This window comes from Solanum tuberosum, unplaced genomic scaffold, assembly GCF_000226075.1.
Source record: "Solanum tuberosum cultivar DM 1-3 516 R44 unplaced genomic scaffold, SolTub_3.0 scf00569, whole genome shotgun sequence".
Lineage (NCBI taxonomy): Eukaryota > Viridiplantae > Streptophyta > Magnoliopsida > Solanales > Solanaceae > Solanum > Solanum tuberosum.
This window is the reverse complement of record NW_006239499.1, coordinates 213801-230585: the sequence shown is the minus strand read 5'-3', so window position 1 is coordinate 230585 and position 16785 is coordinate 213801. Positions and strand designations below refer to the sequence as shown.

Below are 16785 nucleotides of genomic sequence, written 5' to 3'. Positions count from 1 at the left end.
ATACTCACCTAATAAATCAAAGTTGAGGGGTATTTTTATCCCTTTTCTCTAAAAATAATATGAGGAGGGGGAGGAAATTGGGAGGACACGTGTGCTAATATTTTTGTTTAGTGAAAAAACAAATATATAATAAAATAAGTACTATTTTGTGTTACATAATTTATTTATTTTTGTAAATAAGTTTTTTTAAAAGAATTATTTAAGATTAAGGAGGTTAAATACTTTCAAAAATGGTCATAGATAAATGTGAAAAATGAGGTATAAATAGAGTTTAAAGGGATATATTTGTCATTTATGTATTTATTTCGGGATAGCTTATCCCGGGATTACTATATCACTAAAGAGGAGATATAACTTATCCCAGGACTAATTATCAATCCTGTGATAAGTTATTCCAAGCTTTGCAACCGAACAGGGGATTAGAGGCTATTTAAAATGTATCCCGAGATTAACTCCCCTTATCCATCACACCAAACGACCCCTTATTCTTAAATACTTATTAATTTAAAAAATCAGAAATAATTATTTATTTATTTCAATTTTTTCCTTAACATTTACTATTCCAGATAAGAGGCACCTAGCACCTAAATATACAAAGATTAAAAAAGAAATAAGGAAGATATTAGCAAAATTATTAATTACATTCTTAATTTTTTTAAGGGAGGTAAAAGACCTTATTGTGATGATAAAATGGGAATGAAAGGGGGTAATTATTAATATATCATTCATAGATTTAAGTATTTGACAACTAAAATTATTTATTTTTTCAGTATTTATGTAACGATCCGCACAATCATTTTAAGCGTTAGAAATTTGTTTTTTCTAAAAAATGGTTCTTGTATCCCCATTATGTCACTTACGACTTGCGAGGACGGGCGACCATAGTTCCTGAGGTAATTAGGAAGAATGCCAAAGTGAAGATACACAAACTACTTGATAAATGCTCAACTATGTCTCATCTTTCAGAGCATAGACGATCATATACAAAACAATGTCACAAAACCACAAGGATTAGAATCAATGCAAACATGATCTACCAAGTTTGGAAAAGACTAGAGGTTTTTGTATTACGATGGGATTTCAACTCAATATGTAGAGATTAATCGCAACCAAATCGATTGATACATGGATAACATTTGGTCTAGGCTACATTCAATATTCTCTTGAATTGTCAGACGTATGTCTTTTCTCAAACTCCAAGAAACTTACCAATAAAATACCAAATATTTCTTGAGCAGACAGACTATCCCTAACTCATATGAGAAATTACTGGGATTATCCAAATTTATAGAATAATTTCACCAAGTCCTCACTATTGACTCTTACCCAACTCCCTTTTGATTCCTCAAGCCAAAATGGTGTATGAGAGCTCAATCAATGTTTGCAACCACTGATTTTTAGATTAAAACTTTAAGACAACAATATATCCATGCCATACAATCAATTTTAGAATTAATTAATCAACACCCATTGGGTTTTACACCAAACCTTGCACACACTCCCCTAGCTAAAGATTTAGTTGCTCATAAAAGAAGAAATTGAGACAATACTCATGTGGAAAATCTCCATTTCAAGCTAATTTAATTTACAAAAATTCAAACTTATAGTGATGCAAATATGAGGGTTCTTCCTCTACAAGCAAGAAAGGTTCTTAGCTAATTTCTCACTACAGAAAGTGTAAATTCAAAGTTTGTCTCCCCTCATTATTCCCAATAGGGAAGAAGAAAAAGGTACATAATCATACAAATTTCTATTCTATCATTGGAACCTTCTAAATGAAACACTTCATTTCCTGAATACATTTTTGCCCCTTGAGCTTCTGCTCTTGACTTGTGCTGGAACGACGGAACACCAATACACAACTATGTAATGCCAATCACACCGCCTCTCCAGCCTTCAGTTCTCTCAGAAACACATGCCCTGGAATCGATAGAGAATTGTATCATGCCAATGGATCACTGATGCTTAAGTTGTTTTGCTCCAGTCAAGCTTTCATTTAGTCCGCGAGATTCCAAGCGATTCATGCGGGACATCGATTCCTTCACCAGTGTGCTTTAGTGATTTTAAGCTTCAAATCCACTTTTTCAAGAAATGCTTGCATACAAGAGAACTAAGACCTAAATTTCCCTAAATTAGCATTAAAACGCAACAATAGTTCATGAATTTAAGTTCAATGAGTTGGTACTATACCAACTCATAAACCCCCAAACTTGAACTATTGCTTGTCCTCAAGAAAAACACTCACTAAGCATAGAAATTAAGTGAAGCCACACCTAAGATAAGATTTGCATAATTACACATTAGACTCGAAATAACAAAAACAAAAGACTCTATATACAAGCACAACTCACAATTAGTTCCACCACCATTCACTAGGCAAATGTTTTTTTTTCTTTCAAAATCCCTTTCATTCAAAGCACTTACTAAAGCACAAACTGGGACAATTTTTCCTTGAAACACAATTTCAAATCATCTCAAGTCAATGACATCAACCTTCAAGGTTTGCCTAAAGATTCAAAAGAATTTATCAAATTCATACAGTTTAATTGAAGCCAAGACATCACCATTAACATGAAGGATGCAATGCCGCTCATACCAAAGAGAACCCCACACACATATATGAATGTCAATTCCAGGAATTATAGATCATGCAAAAATGTACACTCTTACAAATAAATTCAAATATAAACACATCAAACCTTATGTTTGCCCTATATGTAGATCGCCACTGATATAGATTGACAAGGCTCAAAATTTCCAAGGACTTGCGGGTTTAACTTAATCTTGGGCAAAATGTGTGGTATCATTTGGTCAAGTGATTAAGATGCCTCCCTAATGCTTTCACATCCCAGTTTAGCACATCCCTGACATTTTTTATTCACTTCCACCAATTTCTCTCTTCTCATGATGTTTACTCATTTCAAACACCCATTTTTCTTTTAACCTAAGGCATGTGCACACATTGAGCTAGCACCAACATTTTTGTTGTTTTCCTTCTTAAAATTCTTTCATCTATGAAGATTTTGGAGCTTATGGTGCTCTATGCTTTTAGCTCGTTTCTCGTTGTTCTATTGGTGCACAAACTTGAGATTTTACCTATATCATGACTTATTCATTTTTTCTCTAAAACTTGGATTTTTAGCATACATTACAAATTATTAGAAACTAGGGAGACATGAGAGTGCCAAAGATATAGGATTATAGAGGGTCAAGGTATAAGACGTAGTGGCCAAAAAAATTGGTTAGGCTTAATGGAGCTGACTAAAATTAAATCAATGTAGGGAAAATTTGGGGTAGAATGGCTAATCAATAAAGTCTTAGGTTCATATTTCAAGGCAAGCCATAGCTAGAACTTCTCCTTGAAATACATTTTGGGAAAAGTTCTAGACAACACGCATATACAAGAATGAATCAAAGCCTTACCGCGCAAGGCATCACAATCCAACAACTTTTTACTCCTACTTGTAAATCATAAAGCCAAACAATGAATGCGTGAACCATGAAAAGAGCTTACTTCCAATTCACTTTTTCTCATTTTGAAAACATTTTTAACCTTTCTTTGTCAACCTACAAAACTTTTGGTGGTCCCTCTTGCAAGAGGTGAGATAGAAGATTCAATTTAAAATTAACACTTGACATTGTCTCTTAAGAATGTCATCTACCAATCTATCATAAGGAAACACCAACTCGATTCGACAGAAAGAGACTCAAAGAAAAAAGAACAATTAATTTTTTTTTGTTCTTTGGGAAAGAACCATGACATAAAGAAAATCATTGGAGTTTATGTGATTAATCTACTATTCATAAAAACGATTTTGAATCATGCACTCATAAATTCATTAAGAGAACGAGGCTTATTGAAGGCACTAAGCGCGATTACCAAGCACAATTAGTAAGACAATGGATCATGTAAGACCAACCTGGCTAAAATGAATCAAAATCAAATGCATGGTTCATCATCCCAAATGAGTCCATCATTGACTTTTAAATCAATTGTCACCAATTCAGTAGGACATACTAATTATAATTATCCACAACTTCGGCATCAATGCCACACAATAAAATTAACCCACAACTAGAATGACCACATAAGCAACCCCAACTGAAAATTAGCATTGTCCCCAATACTTAATAATAATAATAATAATAATAATAATAATAAGGTAAGAAGCGGAAAAACACTCCCTGAATCACTATTCCTCATAATTTACATCCTCATTATCATCCACATCATCATAACGACGTTGAGACGTGCTAGACTCTACTCCACCACCTTGTGGGTAAGTTGACCTCAGGGTTGCTGTCATGGCGCGCTAAACATCTGTCCCTTCCTGATCATCAGCTCCTTCCTCTGAGATTCCCATGATCCTTATCAAGACATCTATTGGCTCAGGGGTATTCTTTGGAGCTCTCATTACTTCAACCAACATACACAAATCGCCTTCCCCCCATAGGAGTTTTCCCTTTCAGATGTCTCATGTCAGTTTGAAGAGTGTTAATTCCTTCCCCTACCACATCAACCCATTTGCGTAAGTTGTACAAACTATTCACCATTCCCTTCGTTGTTTTTTCAGCTGTATCTACATGTATTTCAGTCAAAAGCCACAAGGTTGCTCGAAATGAGTCTAGGAGCCTCGGTGCCCAAACCAAGGGTCCCTCTAGACCAAACTCGACGTTCTAGAGCTAACAAAATCATTAGAATTCCATTTTGAGGTTCTTTACTTGGAGTTTTGGCCAAAGTCAATCATTTAAACTTCAAAAGCTCTAAAACACATAAACTTGCACAAAACTCAAACGAATGACCATATGACCGAATTGTTTGTCTCAACAAGTTGGGGTCGCTATAGAAAAACTCTAAACGTTGAGAAAACACATACGGAGAAATAGACCTAGTAGGTCACTACATGTCCAAACACTAGTTGTTTCTCAAAAGTATTTTTAAAACAAATTGTTCCTTATCAAAAATACTATATAAGCTTATTTCATGATTCAAAACCTTCCAAGCTAGTGCGTATTCGGTGCTATACGCTAATGTTGATTAGTATAAGTAAATAAGAATCATATTCATTTCTTCTTTAATTTGTCGGATATTATTGCTTGGTATATATTTTAGTTGTATTTCATAAATAAAATATTTTGGAAGCGTATATAAGACTCATTTGGACAAAGATTTTGAAAGTATTTTTTAAAGTAATTTTCTTTGGACCAAATATCACTTTGGCCTTAGAAATTCTCCAGTTTTTGAGAGATTGATTTCAAATTTAAAAATTTGCTTCAAACTTATTTTTGGGCCACGATATAATCATTGATTTCTTTTAAAATTATAATTTTGTCCTAAATTTTTATATTTTATATATAAAAAACCCCATATCGATTATCGATTACTTTATATTTGTTTTGCTTGACTTGTATGAATTTACTTCAAATTTGTTTTGCTCGACTTGTGTAAAAAAATAGATTCGTAAACCTTTGCCTCTCATCTTCTATATTGGATAATATTTGTTTGTAGTGTATAATATTTTTTCCAGTTATGTAAATCCTTGTCTATATATAAGGTCTCTCATCTCCTATTGTTATCTCTTTTAATTGATTAATTGCTCCTAGTGAGTACTTGTAATTCGACGAATTATAATAGTTAGTAATAGTGTTACTACCCATTTTTATTAAAATATCATATTATAATTCTAGAATAATATATTATTTAGTTCATTATAAAAATAATAATTCTGTGTCAAATGCATATGTATATAAGATTATGATTTGCAATAATAATAACCAACAAATCATATATGAAGGTTCTACATCATTTAGGATTAACAAATATGTTTGCACTTTGGCGTAGTTGGGTATTTTTTAAAAGAAATAAATTCTAGAATTTAAAATATATGTTATGTTTCATCACTTTCATGTTGTTTTTTATAAAGTAATATATATATTGAAAATTTATGATTAAACCTATTTTGAAACTTCACTTAAATCTAATTTTATAAGGATATTTAAAAATCTATAGCCAAATACATAGAGATATTTTCTAGTACATTGTGAACTATTTTTTATTTTTTATTTATTATTTTTGATTTTCTACCTCCCCGTGTTTGGAACCTACATTAGAGTCTTGTCTAAATTTAAATTGCGCATTACAGGGCTTGTTTGGGGAAATTTTTCTCCATAACCTCTAATTAAGGGTGAAACAGTCCCACTACTGCACCGTAACCCATGTTGGAATGACCCGTTTGTTACTAGGCTTGTATATGTAAGGGTTGAGATTTCAAAGATGGTTCGTGATACTATTTGAATACTTCCAATTTTGACGTTACACTAGCCACCAAACACTTTCCCTGAAATACAAACCAATTCTGACGTTTTGTTACCTCTTTACACATGTTTTCTCCATATGATTCCAACCCTCTTTTAAGGAAAAAAAAGAAGAATAGCCAAACGTAACGCCAAAAATATTTTTTGACATTTTTCACGGCAAAAAGCATCCACCGTTTCTTTTTCTCTTCCACAATTTCTAGGCGTTTCAACATGACCATAAAAATCACGATTTAAAATTATTACTCTCTCTATCTCAATTTATATGACATATTTTAAATTTTGAGATTCAAATAAGTCTATTTTTTTTATCATAAATTATTCATATATCTTTCAAGTAGTTTGAGTTGTCAATTATTGTGATTTATACTACTTTTTATGTAGTTTACAAATATATAAATTTCATTATAAAAAAATTGAAGATTCCGTGAGCAAATTCTCGGTCAAACTTAAACTGTTTATCTCTAGAAAAACGAAATATATCACATAAATTGGAATAGAAAAAACAACTAATTAATAAAGATATTTATGGACTTTGTGTATTTTTTCCATATTAATTTATTCGTCTTTTTTTTTAGTTAGGTATGTATTTAAAAATTATGTAAACAATATTATAAAATTACAAGAATTAACAAGTTAAAATATTTATCTGTATCCTACTATTCCATTCATTTATTTCACTACATTATTGTCTTTTATAAGCTTACTTGATAACATGGTTATTCCTTTAAACTCTAAACTAGAGTAAATTGATTAGATAGTTATTCATATTTGGAAATTTGCTTTATCATTTATTTTTTTAGAATTATAATATTATCTTACTATTTCTATTTTCTTCATAATATATTCATCTCTCCTAATGGGATAACATATGTCACAATTTTTTAATAATATAATAATATTTGTTTAATATCTTTATAAGCAACTTCTTTAGGTATTCAATTAAAGCATTTACCTTATTCTGGAGTTTTAAAAAAAAGATAATTAAATTTTAAATTAAATTAACTAATTTTTATTATTTATTTGTCAATATTTTTAAAACTTAATTATAATAAGTTATTATCTTATTTATTTGAGTACATTAAATCAATAATAATTAGTACACAATTGTTTTGTTATGATATCAAAATATTATTTGTATATACAAATATAGCTATGATAAGCTAATACTTTTAGTTTTATAATGTATTCGTTGAGCTATTATCAAGACAAATTTTATTTTTGATTATGTTATCTTAGATAAAAATCAAATACTTCATTTGTTTCAACTTATTTGTCCTAATTTTTTTAGTCTGTTTAAAGAAATTATTTCTTTTTTATTTTTAGCAACATTTTCATTTTAATTTTTTCCACGTAATATGTTTAAGACACAAATTTAAAAGATATTTTAATATATTTGATATATGTTTGATTTAAAATCACAAGATTTCAAATTTTTTTCTTATTTTCTAAAATTTCGTGTCAAATTAAAATAAGACGAATAAATTACAAACATAAACATACAAATTTAATGCATGAAATCTATGTTACAACTCCCAAGTCTCACCAGGTAGCCAACCAACTAAACTAGTAAGATTTCCGTTGCTAGTCCGAAAAAAAGAAAAGATTCTTTCCGCGACTTCCTTAGTGAGAAAGGGAAGTCGTTTAGGTAGCATAAAAGTTGATGATTTTGTCCTTGTCTTTCGTCATGATAATCTTGCAGGCATTAGGCGTTTCTCTTTTTATAGTTTACAACTTGTATAAGTATAGTTGTATTTATGTATGTATACCCAAGTATAGAAATTGTGACCTCTTTCCTTTACTTTACTAACTCACTAAATGGCTCCTCCATCTCACACTCTTCAACTTCCTCTGTTTCTCACTTGTTGTTTCTTCTTAACATTAACACTTACTCTTGGTGAAAAACAATCCTACATTATTAGAGTCCAAAATGACTTGAAACCTTCTGTTTTTTCTGATGTCGAGCACTGGTATAGTTCTACCCTTAGTAGCCTAATTAGGTACAATCCTCTTAAAAGTACTGATCAGGATGAGGAGTTCCTTCATGTGTATAAAACTGTTTTCCATGGCTTCTCTGCAAAACTCACTGCACAAGAGGCCCAACAACTGGCTACTTTCGATGGCGTTCTTTCAGTTTTACCTGACCGACTTCGACAACTTCATACCACTCGTTCACCTCACTTTATGGGGTTGGATTCAGCTTCTACCATGTCTAATCTTGTAACCGAATCTGATTCTGGTTCTAATGTTGTTATCGGTGTGCTCGATACCGGTATATGGCCAGAACGACCGAGTTTTCATGATCAAGGCATGGGACCTATTCCATCATTTTGGAAAGGGGAGTGTACTGTGGGTGAAAATTTTACAAAAGCTAATTGCAATAAAAAAATTATTGGAGCCAGGTACTTCACATCTGGGTATCTAGCAAAAATGGGGAGTATGAATTCCTCTACTGATATAAAATCTGCGAGAGACACCGAGGGGCATGGAACGCACACAGCGTCCACGGCAGCTGGCAGAGCTGTCGGGGATGCTTCTTTCTTGGGATTCGCAAAAGGGGTTGCGGTTGGTATAGCACCCAAGGCGCGGATTGCTGCCTATAAAGTTTGTTGGAAAAGGGGTTGTATGGATTCTGACATCTTAGCTGGATTTGATAAAGCTGTGGAGGATGGTGTTAACATTATTTCGATTTCTATAGGTGGTAGTGCTGTTCCTTATAATCTCGATCCGATAGCAATAGGATCCTTTGGAGCAATGGAGAAAGGTGTTTTTATCTCTGCTTCAGCAGGCAACGAAGGTCCTAGATCAATGAGCGTAACGAATGTAGCTCCATGGATTACAACAGTGGGAGCTAGCACAATTGATAGAAAATTTCCTGCTGATCTTGTTCTAGGAAATGGGAAGAGAATCACTGGTTCATCAATATATAGAGGTGATGATCCTTTACATGACATTAATAATTTTCAACATTTACCCTTAATTTATGGTGGTAATGCTTCAGTGGGTTTACGAAATGGTGCTAGGCATTCTAGTAGCTTTTCTTCAGCAACATGTATGCCTGATTCTCTAGATAAAGAACGTGTACGTGGGAAGATTGTTGTCTGTGATCGCGGTGGCACTCCAAGAGTGTCAAAAGGAGAGATCGTTAAGGATGCCGGTGGTGTTGGAGTAGTTGTAGCAAACATATTCCCCATGGGAGAAGGACTAGTTGCAGATGCACACTTGATCCCTGGTCTAGGGGTGACTGAGTCAGCGGGTAACCTTATTCGTGATTACATTAACTCCAACGCCAATCCAACAGCCACTATGACTTTCTCCGAAACTCAAGTTGGGGTAAAACCAGCACCTGTAGTTGCATCTTTCTCTTCAAGAGGACCTAGCGCGGAGTCTATTTTTGTTCTCAAGCCGGATGTGATTGCACCTGGAGTTAATATCTTAGCTGCTTGGCCTGATGGTGTGGCACCTACTGAGCTATCATCTGACCAACGCCGCACCCAATTCAATATTGCTTCAGGAACATCTATGTCGTGTCCACATGTATCCGGTTTAGCAGCTTTACTCAAAGGAGCTCACCCATACTGGTCACCAGCAATGATTCGTTCAGCTCTCATGACAACTGCATACACCCAAGATCAACAAGGCAATCCATTACTAGATGAAACATCCTACAACATTTCAACCACAATGGACATGGGTGCAGGGCACGTTGATCCTGAGAAGGCTGTTGATCCTGGATTGGTTTACGACATAACAGCCGATGATTACTTGAACTTTTTATGTGCTTCTAATTATAGTGGTAGGGATATTAAACAGATTACTAAGAGATCAGGGAAGTGCAGAGGGAAGCATGATCATAAGCCTTGGAATTTGAATTATCCAGCAATCTCAGTAGCTATTTATACGACGCAATTGCAGGAACCAGCAATAGTACAAGTGACAAGGACTGTGACACATGTTGGTGAGACACCATCGACCTACACAGTATCAGTGACAAATCCAAAAGGTGTGAATGTAACAGTAACTCCGTCGAGTATGAATTTTAGAGAAAAGGGTGAGAAACAAAGCTATGTGGTTCGAATTAAGGCAGAGAAAAAGGCAGTTACAAGCTTAAACTCAGTGATTGAAGTAGGAAAGTTAAGTTGGTCAAACGGGAAACAACATGTGGTTTCCCCTCTTGTTGTAGTTTGGAAACAGCGTTATGAAATCATGATATAAATGTCTTCCATTATCTATAAATTTTTTTACATATTCTACTAAGTTGTGTACAATCACAATTCCTTTTTAGTGTTTTCACCTCTTAATTTATTCTTCATAAAAGTATATTCAAATCTCACCTTGTTTCTCAAATTAAACTGGAACATAATTATGACAATTAACTTGAACCCATGATTAATTTAAGAAAATTCAAAGAAAGAATACACTAGAATAAAAAATTGATTCTGCTCTTACAAAAATGTTAATGACAATTAGAAGTTATAAAATAATGTTTGACATGGATTTCACTTGAAAAAGAATGTGAACTTTTGTGGATATACGTACCATATATATTAGTGTGTATTGGTACGTAATTGTTTTATAACTCAAAGATTAATTAGCGTATGGTTAAAATTGGAGATTGTGTTATAATTTTGATATGCACATAACCGATGAGCAACTACCTTGGAGACCGTTATGAAAAAAGCAGAACCAAAAACATAACTCTCTCTTTCTTGGTCAATTCCCCCATACTATTCTCATTTCCCCCTTTCCAAGGATCGGATCACCCTTTTTTCTTACTTACTCTCTCAAAACTTTCTTCCTTGTAAATTACATTACTACTATGCATTCTTCGGCATTTTTCAGAACATTTAAGCCAGCAATTCGTGTCCTTGCCGCCCCTCAAAATCCATTATTTCTTCGTTCCATCTGCACCAAATCAAATGCTTCTAATGAAAATCCAACACTTTTTGGTTCTGGCCTCATCATTGCAGCCTCAACCATAGCTCTCTATTATATTTCATCTTCTTCTCATCATATTTCATATGCCGATTCTGGACAAGAGTCCACCTTTTTATTTGGAGGTAATATCTATTTTTTTTCATTTTCCTAAAATATTTCTTCAACATTTACGGTCTTAATTTGTTTTTTTCTCGATTTTCAGATTCGTACCGGAAAAAAGTTTTCTTCAAGTATGAGAAACGGTTGAGATTGCAAAGTCCTCCTGAAAAGGTAAGGAATATTATTAGCCACATTTTCAAGTTTGGCATCAGGAAGGAATCTGATTCGAAATTTGTCCATGAAGCAAGATATACAAATTATACATTGTTAAATTACTTTAATTTGTTTTTTATGTTGATTCTAGGTGTTTGAGTACTTTGCATCGTACCGAACACCAGGTGGGGAAGTGTATATGACTCCAGGGGACTTAATGCGAGCAATTGTTCCGGTGTTTCCACCATCTCAAACAACTGGCATTAGAGGAGGTAATCTGAAAGGAGAATCCGCTTCAACCGAGCTACATTGTGCTCCTTCACAATTTTTCATGCTCTTTGATACCGATAATGATGGACTTATATCATTTCCAGAGTGAGTATTTTTGAAATTTTCTTAGTTACTATCATGCTCTTCCGTATCAATAAGCAGTCAAATTCCATTTGCATCAGGTACATATTTTTCGTTACACTATTGAGCATCCCGGAACCTAGCTTTTCACAAGCATTTCAAATGTTTGACATTGACAATGATGGGTATGTTGCAAGACTTGATAACGATCTTTTTATAGAAAAAACAAGCTTCACTTCTGATTAGTTTCATTAACAGGGGAGTTGACAAGGAAGAATTTAAGAGAATGATGGAACTGATGCGAACTGCTAATAGACAAGGTGCACGACATAGAAATGGAATGCGATTTGGATTAAAAGTCACAGGTTCAGTAGATGAAGGAGGTCTATTGGAGTACTTCTTTGGTAAAGATGGCAAAGGGAGACTTGAGCAAGAAAAATTTGTTCAGTTTTTAAGAGATTTACATAATGAAGTATGGTTTTCGATCTCCAAGAAATACAATATAGTTTCTTCTAAAAATATTCGATTTGATTCAAATTCCCTTTATGAATTTCAGATATCGCGATTGGAATTTGCCCATTATGACTACAAGTCACAAGGAAGCATTTCTGCCAAAGATTTTGCTTTATCAATGGTTGCATCTGCTGATATAAGTCACATCGACAAGTTTCTTGACCGAGTAGAAGATCTGGATGATGAAAAACAGCTTAGAGACGTACGCATTACATTCAAGGAATTCATGAACCTTGCTGAGCTACGCAAAGAACTACCATCATTTTCACAGTCCATCTTAAGCTATGCAAAAAATGGACTTTTGTCGAAACAAGAGTTGAAAAGAGCTGCTAATCAAGTATGTTGAAGCTGTCTATACAACCTCTTCTCTTCCCTTCCTCACTATGAATTTGCTAATGATGTCTCTTACCAGGTTTGCAGCATATCACTTAGCGATAACGTGGTGGATTTGATATTTTTCATGTTTGATTTAGATTGTGATGGGACTTTAAGTTCAGATGAGTTCCTAAGAGTGCTGCAAAGAAGAGAGCAAGAGAGTTCACAACCAAGAGAGTCAAGTTTTGTAGGTTTCTTCTCTAGCTGGCTTGACTCAACAAATAAGTAGTTTTTGATTCAAATATATATAGTGGAATATGCTCATCCAACATTCTGTGTTAGCTTTTAACTAGGGATTTGAACTTTTAGAGTTCCACATCTGGACATTAATTGTAGAGTAACTCCCGCACCTCCATAACATTATCCATGAACACGTAACCTTCTCCATGATCTCAATAGTTAATATCATGTTTAAGACAATTTTGTAACCACCCTCTTAAGTAATAATATAACTACGATCAACGTATTTTGTCTATCTTGTTTTCATCTTTAATATTGTTATTTTAACCTTATTTTCTTAACATGTTATCAACGTCAAAACTCCAATTTTATGAACAAATATCAAGTTTCACCTTCTTCAGATAAATAAATGTCCTCAATCATCAGTTGGAACCGAAATGACTAATGGAGATATATGTCTTTTATAGAGTGCTACAACTTACACTTAATTAAGAAAAAAATATTTCTCTTATTTGGTTAGGAAAGAGGCTTGTGTTAATACAATAAATGGTAGTACAAAATTAGTTTAGGACATAGCAACCTTATTAATAAATGGAGGAGCAAAATTGTTTGTTAATATGCATTATATTATAGTATGTCTCAAAGAAACTTGATGAGTTTCAAATCTATTTGTCAAAATAGCTACCATGTTGAGATCGTCAATGAAGGAAATGTTGAATATCTTTTTATTATTACTAAACGTGTGTTGCATTATATTATAGTATGTCTTAAAATGGTGAATGATGAGAGAATTCTATCGACTTAATTGTTGAATTTAAGATAAATAGATATTTTTTGAACGATTAAATCTAATAATGTCAATACAATTGTCATATCAAATATTCAAATTGACAGGTTTATTGCTTATTTAATTTATTTCAACGGCATATAGTTTACATGTGTATATGAGTAATATTTGCTATGACTGTGAATACTTCACTTCTAGAAGTTTGTGCATTGTCTTTAATATATATATATTATATATTATGTTGTTGTCAATGAGATGAACATTTTTGTAAAAGTTGTACATAAATTCGATTAACATATCTTTTTTTAGGATGTATAGTGTATCATCTATTGTCAATTTCATGGTGTATAGCTACAAATAAGTAGTAATTGTGATAAAGATAATATAGTTCGTGACATCAAAGAGTTTTATTGATATCATAATTGTGTGCACATGATCCTTTTGTCTGTACATTTAGAGAAAATAATATTATTTTAATTACATAAATATGATTAACAAATTAAATATAACACGATAACCTTATGTCAAATGTAACATCCATTAGGCACCCTGTAGACTAATAGTTTAAGAAATTTGAACTTGTAGTTTATAATGTGCTGAACTTCTACAACAATAATAGAAAAATTGGTTAACTGAATAGTTTAATCATTAATCAAGATGAACTGTTACTATTTTGTATCCATATTATTTGAAAGAAATACATTTAGCTCCATAGATTAAAAAAGAAAAACAATCTAAATTTCAAGGTTAAGATTAGTTTGCATATTATCAATTTTGACAAAGAGTTTGTACCTCCTTTTTTCCTATCCGACACCGGTAAAGCCCCGCATCAAAGATCCCCTCACAAGATGGGATGAAGTCCCACATGAGTTAGAAGGTAATCGACAACAAGGTGGTACTACAATGAATACATGGAAAAGCGACAGAATATAGCAAACATCAATTTATATTTAATGTATATAGCTACAATTTATTTTTTTAAGTTATATGGATATACTTATATATTAACTAGTTTCTGGACACGTGCGTTGCATGTGTATCCATCTAAATTGACATAAACTGTTTCAAATTATCATTATATTAAAAATAGTTTTATAATTAAATTACATAAATATCATTCATTTTCAAACAAAAAATAGTTCAAATATTTGGAATCTACTCTTGGATACCAATAACAAATTAAAATATGACAGCAAAGTATCGCTTCTCCAAATGAAATAAAAGATGATAATATTTAGTACTTTAAAATACTATAATTGTAAAAACAAATTAATATATGCATATTCTTATCTCATATGTTAATTACATGCAAGACAAATTCAGAGAAAAGAAAAAAGATGAAAAACGAAAAGAATTTGATAGCCACTTCTTAGAGTTAATTAAAATAAAATGAAGGCTGCAATAAATAATCAATATTAATTATTATTATTATTAAGGGATCATATCAAGTATTGAATCCTACCAAATTAATTTTTTCAAAAATGAGCTTAGACTACAGAAATATAGCATCCACAGAATGACAACTTAAAATATGAAACGGTATCAAAAGTTGAAACGTTGAATTTGCCTTCCTCAAAATGAGACAAAATGATAAATAAATAAATAAGGATAAACATTTATATCATTATTTCTTCTGTGAAATCTCCATTTCAAATTATTCATCGTGTTTCAATCTTGTAAACTCCTTCAGAAAAAATTGATAAAGAATGTAGTTTTATATATTCTATCTTACGTACTCCTTACAAAAAATAAACATATCTATCTATAGATAAAAGGAGAAGAAAAAATGACACATGTTAATATCATAAATTTTCAATATTTTAAATAATTAATAATCAATAATTAAATAAATAAATATAGACACATGTCAATAATTAGAATTAGAACGACACATGTCAACACCACAAAAATAAAATACAAATAAATAAATTTCAAATAAATAAAAAATTTAACTATCTTTCCACAACCTCCTTATTTATAGCAAAAAAATGTAGATGATAATAATAATAAATTTTCAATTTTTTAAAAATCATTTCATTAAATAGCAAAATATTTTTATTATTTTTTAAAATAATTTTGAAGTAGTTTTTACAAATAAACGAGAAATAATTTTTAAAAAATTCTTTTTTTTTCCTAAAATTAAAAATTGGTTACTATTCTTTGAATTTGAATTTTAAATTTACTGTTTTGAAATAAAAACATTTAAAATAATAAAAAAAGTAAACTGAAATTTTTGGTAAGTACGTTAGGGATCCTATTTTTGTGGGAAATTATCAAATGTTTTATACTAAATATTTAAAATAATTTTCCACAACTACTCCTTTGTAGCAAACAGAATGCAAATTGCTTACACTAATTTCTTAAGCATAAAAATAAATTAATAGCAAGTATCAGACTCATTTTATAATGCAATTTTTTTGATAGAATAAAATTATTTATTTCATACTTTTATGTAGATTGTTGTCACATTTAAATTGTTTTCTTTAGTTTTAAATTTTTCAAATACAAAATATTTTATCAAATTAATTACTGCTAATTAAATATGAAAAATACTAAGATTATATAATAAAAAATATTTAAAATAAGGTAATGCAGTTACAAAACGAAAAAAAAAGAATTTTTAATTATTGAAATAAAATAAAATGAATTAAAAAATAAAAATATAAGACAATTAGAAAACCACCATAACTCTCCCACTTCCGCTATTTCCTCTCTCAGAGAAGTTTTTTTTCCTACCCTTTCTCCACTGATATACGTTTATATATATCATAACCATGCAAACAATTTGTTCATTCGTAGACAATGTTTCCACGCCAATAATATGCATACAATCTTTTTACTCATTGATTTCAATGCGTATTTTGTTTTTTATTTGAAAAATTTAAGAATTGGCAATTAGTGATTGATTTTGTATTTTGTGTTACTTTGATTTATTTTTTATCTGATTTTATCAAAGATAAAGAATGAACGGGAAAATCTCAAAATCAAGTGCTCAGTTATTTTTTGTTGAGAACCCTAAAGAACTTCTCAAATTTGTGGATGTCTTTCTCTTTGATTGCGATGGTAAGAGAAAA

The 16785-nt window shown here is 31.6% G+C and overlaps 2 protein-coding genes across 2 annotated transcripts; both read left to right on the top strand.

Annotated features, from left to right (window-relative positions):
* The first annotated feature begins 8078 nt into the window (after positions 1-8078).
* Positions 8079-10566, top strand: LOC102585807 (subtilisin-like protease SBT1.7). Its single transcript, XM_006365771.2, has one exon. The coding sequence runs from the start codon at positions 8134-8136 to the stop codon at positions 10528-10530; it is 2397 nt and encodes a 798-aa protein (XP_006365833.1). The 5' UTR covers positions 8079-8133; the 3' UTR covers positions 10531-10566.
* Positions 10567-11134: 568 nt separating this feature from the next.
* LOC102586803 (calcium uptake protein 1, mitochondrial-like) lies at positions 11135-13171 on the top strand. Its single transcript, XM_006365774.2, has 7 exons — positions 11135-11375; positions 11456-11523; positions 11657-11880; positions 11958-12041; positions 12115-12328; positions 12413-12706; positions 12782-13171. The coding sequence occupies exons 1-7, from the start codon at positions 11135-11137 to the stop codon at positions 12971-12973; spliced, it is 1317 nt and encodes a 438-aa protein (XP_006365836.1). The 3' UTR covers positions 12974-13171.
* Positions 13172-16785: the final 3614 nt, after the last annotated feature.